The sequence below is a fragment of the Mastomys coucha genome, unplaced genomic scaffold (assembly GCF_008632895.1).
Source record: "Mastomys coucha isolate ucsf_1 unplaced genomic scaffold, UCSF_Mcou_1 pScaffold1, whole genome shotgun sequence".
In the NCBI taxonomy this organism is placed as follows: Eukaryota; Metazoa; Chordata; class Mammalia; order Rodentia; family Muridae; genus Mastomys; species Mastomys coucha.
Genome location: NW_022196891.1, coordinates 87,262,652 through 87,274,454, shown reverse-complemented (window position 1 = coordinate 87,274,454; position 11,803 = coordinate 87,262,652). Strand labels below are relative to the sequence as shown.

Below are 11,803 nucleotides of genomic sequence, written 5' to 3'. Positions count from 1 at the left end.
AGTGTGCACTGCCCAGAGCAAGCAATAAGTTAGCAAGCTACTTCATTCTGCACAAAGAGGACTCTATTCCCAACAACCAAACCAGCAGCCAGGGACTCTCTTAACCATTTTATTTACATTAGTGTTACTGGCTCTGTGCACATGGTTTTCTTCAGTTGTAGAGACATAGCTAGTGGGAAATTTGTTGCCTCACGTGAGTCAACCAGTCTTTATAAAAGCACTGAAGCCTGCCTGGGACACAGTCCTGTCCTCGGGGTACCCAGGAAGGAAGAGGCAGGAGGATTACAAGTTCAAGGAAATTTCCTCTGACTACATGCTGAGTTCAAGACCAGCCAGAGCTACATGAGACCCTGGGTCAGAAGAAAGAAGGAAAGAAGGAAAGAAAGAGAGAAAGAGAAAGAAAGGAAGGAAGGAAGGAAGGAGAGAGGGAGGGAGTGAGGAAGAAAGAAAGAAAGAAAGAAAGAAAGAAAGAAAGAAAGAAAGAAAGGAAGAAAGAAAGAAGGAAGAAAGAAAGAAAGAAAGGGAGGAAGGAAGGAAGGAGAGAGGGAGGGAGGAAGAAAGGAAGGAAGGAAGGAAGGAAGACTCTCTTGCCTCTCTTACTCTCTTACTCTTGCCTCTCCCCCCATTCCCTTCCCCCATCTCTCCACGTGGTAATGGCTGGCCTCTACTTCTCTACTTTCTCCTTCTCTCTGCCTTTCTCTGCCTCTACTATTCTCTTAACTCCCCTCCCCATGCCCTAAATAAACTCTATTCTATGCTTTAAAAAAAGAGAGAGAAGGAAAGAAAGAAAGAAAGAAAGAAAGAAAGAAAGAAAGAAAGAGGGAAAGAAAGAAAGAGAAAAAGGGAGAAAAGAAGAAAGAGAGAAAGAAAGAGGGAAAGAAAAGAGGAAGGAAGGAAGGAAGAGAGAGAAAGAAAGAAAGAAAGAAAGAAAGAAAGAAAGAAAGAAAGAAAGAAAATTAAAACTAAGTTGTGCTCTGCACACTTTGTAGGAAGATGTTAGTTCACTGGTATCTTTATTCATAATTTCAACATTTCAGCGAATCTCATAGGTTTTTCATTCATAAAATGGTGTTTTCTGAGATCCATGTTACTTAAAACTATATCTTTTCATTAATTTGCTTCTTTGGGTTTTTTTTGTTTGTTTGTTTTGTTTTATTGTTTGTTTTGTTTTGTTGTAGTGGTGCTGAGGATTAAACTCAGGTCAGGCAAATACCCTGCCACTGAGCTGCACCCAGCTCTGGGTTTCTTTCCTCAAAGCCTTTCGGGAGAATATCAGTAGACTAGAGAGCATTATGGGATGGGGCGGAAGGGGTCTCCTTGTGAATAACAACAGTGTTTGTGGAATAATAAAAGGCCTCCCACAGAACATGTAGGTAACCCAGAATAAATGCTTGGGCTCGCAGCTAGGACACCTCATGATGAGGACAACACACTGAAACCGACCGGAAGGAGGTAAAAAGCCAGACACAATATAAGGGCAGTGATGGTGACCTCAAGCAGTGAATATTTAAAACAGGACAAGACCCATTCAGCTAAGGCTCGTGGCCTCTGAGAACTGGAGTAGAGACTTGACACAATTCTTCAAGTCCCTCTGTCCTCAGTGAAATCCTAAATTACTCTTCCCCCTCCAGAGCTCCTGCTGTTGTAGAATTATCTAGACAATTCTGCTCCTGACAGCTTCCACAAGGCCTTTCTCCCTGGCCCTGGCTGTGTGTGGATAGGTTAGGCAGGGTGGGGCTTGGGTGTGCCCTTGGAGTGGGTGGGGCATCTGACTTACCCACTCTTTCTAGCGCTCACACCAGTGTCTTTCAGAGCTCTAGGTTTGTTGTTGAAAGAGGAGGGGTCTCCGTGGAGGTTCCGTTGCCAGCAGCCAGCAAGAGCACAGTTTGTACCACTGATCTTTGTACGGGTTAGCACTTGGCTGCAGACCTATGCCCAGCCACATGGCCTCTCTCAGCAAGGCCCATTTGCTATGACTTGTCATTGGGTGGGAACAGGATGCTCCATCCAGGAAATCCGCATGTGTGCAGGTGCTTCCATGGAATCTGTGTGGGGCTTCTCAGCAGACTGGTGTTTGCCCAGCCAGGGAGAACAGGCCCTCGCTACGCTGTGCTTCCAGTCAGCTCTGAGCTCTGTCCCCTCAGGCCAGCATCAACGCTTTGGGGAGAGATTGCTCAAGGCCCTCCTCACTTTTTCCGAGACAAGATCTCAGTCTATCTCTGGCTGGCCTGGAACTCAGAGATCCAAGTGTTCAGATTGAAGATGTGGGCCACTCTGACTGTTCTAGGCTCAGCGTTGGGGCCTTTCCTTTCCTTTCCCTTTTTTTTTTTTCCTGGAAAGTTAGTGGATTTCCCTAAAGAACAATTGTCTAGCTACTGGAAGAAATGAGAGATTCGGGGACGTCCAGTGATTGTTTTAGTTTTCTATGTTGCCTATCATTCATTCATGTGTATGTGTATATGAGTATTATAGCCATGTATATGCCCACTACACCTGTTGGTAAAAGGCAGAGAGGAAGGTGCTGCACTTGTCCTTGGACAATTATCTCCCTGTTGCTTCAGTAACTGGCATTTCTGAACTGCACTGAAGGCCTTCATGTGATATCTGTGAGGATAGCTATGCCACCACATACACTCCCATGTCCTCATACATCTGAACTTAATGTAAAAATAAAATCTCACTAATGTGTACTGGGAAAACGATTAATTTGTGCATTTATTTTATGAATGCATCATGCTGACATGAACACAGATAGGCCATACTTTACTGTGACTTGCTTCTAAAGAATGCTAAGTATTCTTCTCACAGTCAAAAGGTCACACTATTTAATCACAAGAAGACAAAAGAATACAGACAGAGACAGACAGACAGCTCTCATACATTAATTGCTATGGGAGCAAGGTCTTGACAAACAGAAATTCCAAAAGGATTATTTGGGGAATGATATAATCTTGGAGTAGAACAGCCTTGAACGAGTCTTTCTGATCTCTCCCTCTGTACCTCCATTTTTTCGAGGTATCATTGAGACAATAATACCTTACGCAGAGGTTGGAAGAATGGAATGGCATTCACTATGTAATGTAACAATGGTGCCCAACACAGTAAACACTTAGTGAGTGTTAGCTTTTATAACAATGATCAGTTACACAAACTACTGTCTAAGGAACTTTTCTAACGCTGAAGCAAAAAGGTAATAAATTCAGGGTTCAGCTTAAGTTTCATAGCTCAGGATTTTGTGCTGTCACCTTACCCCTTTATAGTACTGACTGTTTTAATAAACAATTGCGCATCCAGGCAACAAACAGGAAACCGATTTTAAAGTTTCTTCATTGACGTTAGGGATTTAGTTTATGTAGAAGCCCAACATGGAACACGCTATTCTGAGAACACTCTTTTTCATAATGGAAGTCAAAAGGGGAAAGGAATCAAATTCTGAAAAATGAGATGGCAAGTTTCTTCTAGAACGGACCTGTTTTAATCACGTGAGGATGTGGGTCTCTTTTTCTCTACTGTGGCGTTCCACAGTGAAACCCTGGCATTGCGGGTCCCAAGTATCCTCTGCGCATGTCTACTCTGCAACCCACGGAGCAGCCGCCGTCTATCACAATGCTGCTATATATAACCACTCCACACGAGAGAATAGAGGCCGGCCATTTTTAGAAAATGCAGGTGCCGTCTAAAGCCCCCTTCTGAGAGTGTGGACTTAACTCAGTTTCCTTTGAAGAGCTGCAGACTTGAAACTGAAAACTTTATTAATACCATTGTCTCCTTGTATCAGCAGGTTCCGGAGAGATTCCTGGAAGTTGCGCAGATCACGTTACGGGAGTTTTTCAATGCCATCATCGCGGGCAAAGATGTTGATCCTTCCTGGAAGAAGGCCATTTACAAGGTCATCTGTAAGCTGGATAGTGAAGTTCCTGAGATTTTTAAATCCCCTAACTGCCTACAAGAACTCCTTCACGAGTAGAGATTGCAACGCTCTTTTGAATGTATGGATAGAAGTCCCCCCGGATGTCCAACTTCTCTGTGTCTAGATTTTGGTTTTATATATTTGTGTGGGGGAGGCATGGCTATGTTGTGACGTCAGCTGGTGGTTCCTTTTACTTTCCCTCATCACAAGGGGATGGGTATCTCCCTTTAGTTTACTTTTGCCCAAGGCCCTTAATATTTGGAGACTTAAGGTAGAGTTGGTTTTCAGGAGAAGGGAATGTCAGCCTGTGTCACGCGCACGAGAGCTATGGAGTGCCGGTGACTGTGACACAGCTCACATGCATACCCCGTGCTGTGTTTCCTGTTTCTCTGGGGTTAAGAAGTTCTGGAAGAACCTGAGGAAAGCACTTCACACACTGGAAAACCTTGTTTGATTTGAGCCTGATAAGCAACCTTTTCTTACATTTTTTTTTCTTACACATTACATCAATGCCCTCGGCAGCTGGGTAGCTCACATCTCAAAAGTACCCTCAAAGGACAGATTTTTAGAGAGATTGTCACCAAGTCCTTTGTAAGAGAAATGGCATAAACCGCCCCCCCAGACCCAATTTTGTACAAAACTGAGTCTCTAGGCTGGGAATGCACGCAGGCCAACCTGCTGTCTCTCGTGAGATGTGAGCTGGCCATGTCGACTTAGAGGAAACCCCGTGCTTTGTCACTAGTTGCTATTTACTGTGCTTCAGATATTAAAAGGCATGTACTTTTCAAATGTATCCTTTGCTCGACTCTCTTTATACGCTTAGCATTGCTGTCGCTGTTGTTGGACCTGTTGGACCTTCTTTCTTCTCCTAAAACACTAATTTCTGGATACCTTTCTACAGTAAGGAATTAAGAAATCCCACTGACCATGAAATCCTTGCCAACTCTTAGAGCACACTGGCAGTTGCTAGTGGACCTGACCTTTACTTCCCGTGAGGACATCACCCAGGAATGGCTCATTTGCGTATGGGTATGGAGGGCGGCTGTCTATCTTTTCCCTCTGGGTTATAATATCTTAAAGCAGCTGACCATGTCTCTTCTACTACAGAAGCTAATTATACTGACCCAAGTGTGTACAATAGGTTAGTTTGAGGTTACCCAAGAAGACACAACTCCAGCACCCTGAGAAAGCTACCTGCTCTCTCTCCCACTCTCAGATAGCTCCTTCTAAACCCACAGGTTTCTGATGATGTGCCACCTCCTACACTCGCATTTAAAATGCTAAATATCACTCACGCTTGTTTTCTTAGCTGGATTTTTTTGTGTATAGGTGCGGTAAACAGCACTGTTCACTCTAATAGTGTGATCCAGGTCCCTACTTCCCCTTAGATAATCTGATGTGCACACTGTAAAAAAAAAAAAATGACACAGCACCAGATCCAGTATTTAAAACATAAAGGACAGAAACGCTATTTCCCCTTAATTTCTTAAAAAATAAAAACCAGCGTTTGACTTTGGAGGACTCAGGTCAGCCCTTGTGACTGTTTAGCTGGCTGCAACGCTGTAATTCAACATCATTTATAAATTCTGCTGATGGGCAGGGATGTATGAACTCAATTATTGTCAGCACAAAGCCTTAAAACCTGCTGACTTCAAACTAAACAGTGGAGCCCTGCGAGGCCCAGCATCTTCCGGGAGACCAGAGGCCTCGGCAATCCGGACAGAGCATGGATTAGCATGCTCAATGCTGTCCACTCGCTACAGTAGCATCTCCTAGTGCCCACACACCAACTCCTGAATAGGTAATTGTTAGAGTATATTTGTTATTTTTCTGGCTGTCTTTAAAACAAACAAACAAACAAAAAAAGCCCAGGTAGTCGACCACACCAGTGAAATAAACGTTACAAATTAAACAGCAGAACCAGGAACCCAATCGATACAAATTATGGAAGTCTTTTACATGCTTTGTTTGCAAACCTGGGGTACTGTGGTTCCTTCAAGGCTCCACCAGGGTCCTGGCTGTTCTGTTCTGAGTCACACACCAATCAGATCTCCCCCATGTCACCCTTTGCAAGGTCGAAGGCAAAGCTTCAATGTTGTCACTTGGGTAGACAGTTTGCTAGGTATCTTTGTAATCTGGGGCAAATAGATATTGATTCTAGACTTAATCTTTAAAATATCGTTTTCCTCTCCCTTTCTGATTTAAATAGACAAATTTAGCAAAAAAAAAAAAAATGACATTCTACTGAATGTCTGTGCCCTTTGATACCTAGACTCCCCTCTTGGTGTTCTCTGAGCTCTGAGGCTAGAGATGAGCATGGGGACAGACAGCTCGATGCCAGAGGCAGGTCTCCACAGCTTTATGCTGAGGCGGTTGCTCCTGGTACAGCCATGTCTCCCAGTGAGATATAGACGACAGAAGCCTGTCTCTCAATACTCCTACCAAGCAGTTAGTTCTTAAGTAAAACAAAAACCACCAGATAAATAAATCAGAATAAAATCACCCAGTAGAGTGAACAATTAAGACTGTTCACATCTTAATTCAGCTCTCACCCAAGTGAAAACTGCTTTGCGCACGGGAGAAAAGTTAACTTTTCACGGTGGGAACTTGGGGACCAGTTCTAAATTCTGTGTTGCAATTCCACGTGGCCACTTCTTTTCTGCTAACCCTGTATTATTTTTGTGTGTACCCTCAAGGTGGTAGTCTGTGCTTAGATCTAAACTACACCAGCGTGGGGATCTAAAAAACAAAGTCCTTCAAAACACCAGTTCTTTTCCCCCACAAGTACAAATGTTCTTGTGCCTTCTGTGGCTTTCAGTCTCACTTCTTTTTACTTTATTTCCAAGTACAGCTGCAATAAACGCTAGTCTCTTTTCCTGGCTGTTTGACATGATGTTGATAGCTATGCATATTTTGCGTCTTTTTAAAACAAAGCGGGAGAATAATGTTTTTTGAAGAAGAGAAATTTTTAGAACCAGTTTGATACACCGCAAATTATTTTTTTTCCTCAATTGTCTGAGCAGCATTCGAGTTTTGGAAATTCTTGTTAGAAGCCGATTTTTTTTTTTTTTTGTAACTGTGGTGTAGCTCTCGTGTATTATTAGCCTAATGAGAAGCACTATAGAAGCAATATTTCATACCATGTGCAATGTGTGTGCAGAAGTGCGTGTGCGTGTGAGCACGCAGGCACACACATGTAAAAATATACATATGTTTGCGTGTGGAGTGGAAAGCTTACCTTTTCTTATCTAGACTTTAAGAACCTATTTTAGGCATTTGTTATGTTTTGTGAAAAGAATGTTCTATTTGCAACAACACAACACTGACTTCTTACTGTCTTTCTGGCTGTTCAATGGAGGTGTTTTGCATTAAATGGTAAAATTATGTGGAAGATGTTAGGATCTAGTAATTATTTCAGTGACCGTTCACCGCATATTCCTCAAGTTTGCTTTGTGCCTCTGAGTGTTACTTTATTGAAGTATTTTATGTTTGAAGAATCCTTGTTACTGTGCTAGGAATATGGGTGAATATCATTTTAAAAAAAATATTTAAAAACATCAAAACAAAAAACACTAAAGCAAAGGGGAACTTTTATAAGAAAATGTAAATATTTAACCTCATGGCCGTTGTTACGGAAGACATGAGATCTTAATAAATAGCTACATTCTCACAGCATCTGTTGAATTTATTAGGGACATTACAGTGACTGTACAGGCAGTTGAAAGCATCTCAAAAGTCCTGCTCTCTATTTGCAAAAGATAACAGTCTCTCTCTAGCAGAGGTCAAGGGCAAGGGCAGAGGCATTTCTGTAAATTTATGACATTTCTTTTCTGTGTACATGACAACATTTAGTAAGTAACCCCCCATGTCCCCACACACATGCAGGTTAATATCAATCACTTAGTTCAAGACCTGGGGGGAGTTAACCATATAGACTGCTCCCCAAAAGCAACCATAAATTAATCAAAGCAGGAGTGGTTTACAGATATCCCCCAGAGCAGCAATGTGTGTAAGGATGTGAACAATCTCTTTGCTGTGTGTATTATAGAGAATATTTTGGTGTGAAGAGCACAACCGTTTCCTCCTGGTGTAAACTCCGTGTCTGCAGATTTACAGCGGAGTTTTCAAAGGCTCCCTTCGGAACACGTAACGGTTGGTTTGCGTTGCCGCGTCACGCTTACATGTCACGCTTACACGCGAGGAAACCCAGCTTTGCCTCGTAGATCTGTTGGCTTTAAACCATCTGAAAAACTAAAGCTAAAATGCTCCTCTTCAGAGCTGAGGTCCAAACTAGTGTTTAATCTTTGCATCCTTTTGAATGATCCTTCTAAGACTAAGTGGAAGCACGTGGACTTTGAGTCTTTTCAACTGAGCGCTCTCTCAAATCAGACACCCCCTAATGTGCAGGTGCGTGAATGAGCAGGCATATGGTTGGCCTGTCTTTGGGAAAATGGATTCAATAGATTTTTTTTTTTTAAATAACCGATTCCTCTGCATATGGGGGCGGGGGGAGGAATAAAGCATTTTACAGTTGTATACTGCCACTTCAAATTTAGGAACAAAAATTGATGTATTTGGAGTTGGTCTCAGCTCCCTAGAAGAGTCAAAGTTCACAGCTTTCCCCAACATTGTCCCAGCCATTTCTCATATGTATATAGTATAAACCGTGACAAACACTGCCTTTATATTATTTAGCAATATGTTGTAAATAGCATTATGAAGCTCTTTTTTTGTAATAAAGACCCTATGATTTGAATATAGTACAATAACTGAATTGATAAAGTCAATTTTTGATTTTTTTTTAGCTAGAGGCAATTTCAATTGTGCATTTTTGTTGTTGTCTATTGTTCTGAAGACTGCATAATTTATTGGTTTAATTTATCCTAATTTATTTGATGAAGGTGTACAATTTTGTATTACCAAGGATGTACTGTAATATTAATTGATAGGATTAAAAACAGTAAGACTCCCTGTCCATATTCAAAAGAAAACAAAAAGGTGCCGTGGACAATTGATTTTAAAGTAAAAAAGTAAAAACAATTTAGTTTGGCAGCTACTAAATTTTAAAACGACGAAAAAGAAAAAAAAAACCTAAAGGGCAATGTGGTGGGGGGGTGGGGCGTGGGGAGGGTTTCCGTTGTGTGTTTTAAGCTTTTCTATATTCTCCGAACTTTGACCGTTTGCTTTGTACCACTAAAGGGTGCAGTAGTCCAACTGCCTTGTGTGCCTTCCATCTTCTCCTAAACTGAATGTATGTGCAGTATATATGCAAGCTTGTGCAAAATAAAATATACATTACAAGCTCATGCCATTCCATTGGTTTTTTTTTCTCCCCCCCCCCCCCCCGGAAAACGCACGGCATTTTCCTCTCAGACCTATAAGGCTTCAGGCTGGGCTGGCTAGTGTCAGGCGTAGCTTTCTGCCCATCTCCAGGCACACCCTGGAGATCTCCGTTCTGTGTCGGGAGACTTGCTTTCTGTGTAGGACTCTCACGCTGATGAACTCTGGTTGACCTTCAGCTTGAGGGAAGAGAAATGTGGCTCAGCCTGGGGAGATTCGTCCTGGGTAAAGCACTTGCCGGGTAAGTGCTGGAACCTGGACCCATGTGAAGCCAGATGTAGGAGCATGCATCTGTAATCCCAACACCTTTACAATAAGACAAGAAAGGCTGAAGACAGGAGACTCCGGGAAGCTTGCAAGCTAGCTAGCCTGGGGTACATAGGTCCCAGGCTAGTCTTGGGATACACAAAGACAAACAAGTTCCAGTCTCAAACAAGGTTAAAAAAAAAAAAAAAAGGACCTACACCCAAGGTTGTTGTCCTCTGACCTCTATGAGTGTGTGCACACACACACATGAACACGCATACATGATTTCTGAGAGCCGTAGTGCATAGAACCCTTTGAGGTGACAATTACTACCATCAATTAGAAAGAGAAAAGATGTTCTTCAGGGTCCCATGAGACCTGAAGCATGGAGCTCAAGCATGAGTCTGTTAGACTCAGAAGTGGGAGAACGAAAAAGCTCACCATCTCCCTAAAATGTTCCTTTCAGCATCACTGACCACATGTTTCCTAATTCTGTGTGGGCCTCAGGACATAGTGTCTGTTTATTATTTAAGAATAGGATTATATACCCGTTTGACTTAGACAGGTTTGAGAATGCTCCCCAAGGTTTCAAGGTCCCCAGTATGGCATTAAGAAAAGGTGGAAGAATTCGTCAGAGGTGGGATGCAGATTAGGACAACTAAGTCATGGGACTGGGATCGGGGATCTCCATCATAGCAAAGGATTGATGCAGTTCTTTCAGGACGCTGACAAATTCTCCCAAGAACAAGTTGGTTCCAAAGGGGAAACTCTGGGTCCTGACCTGTCTTCCTGTCCTACCTCGTGAGGAAGGGCTCTTCCTCCCCGTTGGGTTCGTGCCATTTACAATGAAAGCTTTGCTGGAGTGAACTGGTGAATGGAACAACCCAATTTGGTCAAAAGTATGAAATAAACCACTTTTTACCTTAATAAAATATCTGGATTCTAGTATTCTGCAAGAGCAACTAAAAGCGGCCTAGATCCTTTTTTTATCAAGAGTAACAAATTACCCTGAGGCAAACTAATGTCTGCCACTCACAGTAGCTCTTCCATGTGTCTCTGTTCCCTATTGTTGACTGACGCCACGCCTCAGGCCTCTCTTTCACTTCAGTGATGAGAAGAACTTCATGCACGCGTGCAATTGTACACGGTTACCTGGAGTCGATGTGATATTGGAGCTTAAATTCCAGTTTTCCTAGCTAACGTGTGCAAACGGCCAATCCTTTGTCTCTCTATGCCGAAATATTTATTCCCAGAGTAGAGAGAGCATAAAAAAGTCCCCATTCCCCATCCACTCCTCTGGGAAAGGGCCAAGCATGCAGTTGCACAGCGAGCTTCCATTCCTGTGCAGTGCGTGGAGCAGACTGACTAGTCTGCAGCTGCCCAAGCCCTTTAGAGCAGAAAGAAATGTTTCCTGGTAGAGGGGGTTAATTAAAACAGTGGCTCTTGGGCTTGGCAGTGGAGAGAACTTACTGCTTTTGCAGAGGACCTGAGTTCAGCTCCAGGCACCCATGATGAATGGCTCACAACCCTGGAATTCCAACTCCAAGGGCTCCAATTCCCCCTTCTGGCCTCTGAAGGTACTGCACGCACACAGCGCACATACACGCAGGCGCCTACACGTAATTAAAAACAATCAAAATAAATCTAAAAGCTTTGTTTGAAGGTTTTCCTCTGGTAACGAAGTTATCTGCTAAAGTTGAGCAGAACACCGTTCCCATCCCTGATATAAACCCTCCAGATCCAAACCTTGCTCCACACATTTCTTGAGGGACACCAGTACCCACGTCCTCCTGGAGCACACAGGGTTCACAAGCTAATAAAAAGTATAGCTGCATTCATTTTATCTGTTAAAATAATCAACAACTTAAAAGTTTTCCATGCAAGTGTACCCAACCCACACATGGTCAAGCCTGCTTACAACTGCTTCTCAGCACAACCCTAGCCTCAGAACATTATGATACTTAGTTTTGTGGTTACTTTTCTATAACTTGTTCTCAGGTGTAAGCAGGTATGTGTGGTGCTGTATGGTGATGTCAAGAGGTTGGACACACCTTCCAGCCGGCAACTAAAATTCCACATAGATTTGTAGAAAATTTACCAACACATGTCTGAGCGGGTGAACAGATACTGAGAATCCAGAGTCCCAGGGACATACCAAGGTACATGCGCCTGTGCTTACACATGAAAACTGATTTTACGTAGCTATACAACCACATCACATTTGTGAGTGTAAGCAGGAGAAAGGCTGAGGGGGATGTGACCAATAGGGAAACAGAAAAGGGAAAGAGAAAGGGCTGAGGAGGCACT

The 11,803-nt window shown here is 42.9% G+C and overlaps 1 protein-coding gene across 5 annotated transcripts in view; it reads left to right on the top strand.

Moving 5' to 3' along the window:
- Positions 1-9,216, top strand: part of Prox1 (prospero homeobox 1) — a 53,295-nt gene extending 44,079 nt beyond the window's left edge. For 3 of the 5 annotated variants that reach the window (XM_031338595.1, XM_031338603.1, XM_031338612.1), the window contains exon 5: positions 3,779-9,216. In XM_031338595.1, coding sequence (XP_031194455.1) covers positions 3,779-3,967 — 189 coding nt within the window. In that variant the 3' untranslated portion in view covers positions 3,968-9,216. The remainder of the gene's footprint in view (positions 1-3,778) is intronic. The other 2 variants (XM_031338621.1, XM_031338632.1) reach the window with 1 other exon arrangement.
- Positions 9,217-11,803: the final 2,587 nt, after the last annotated feature.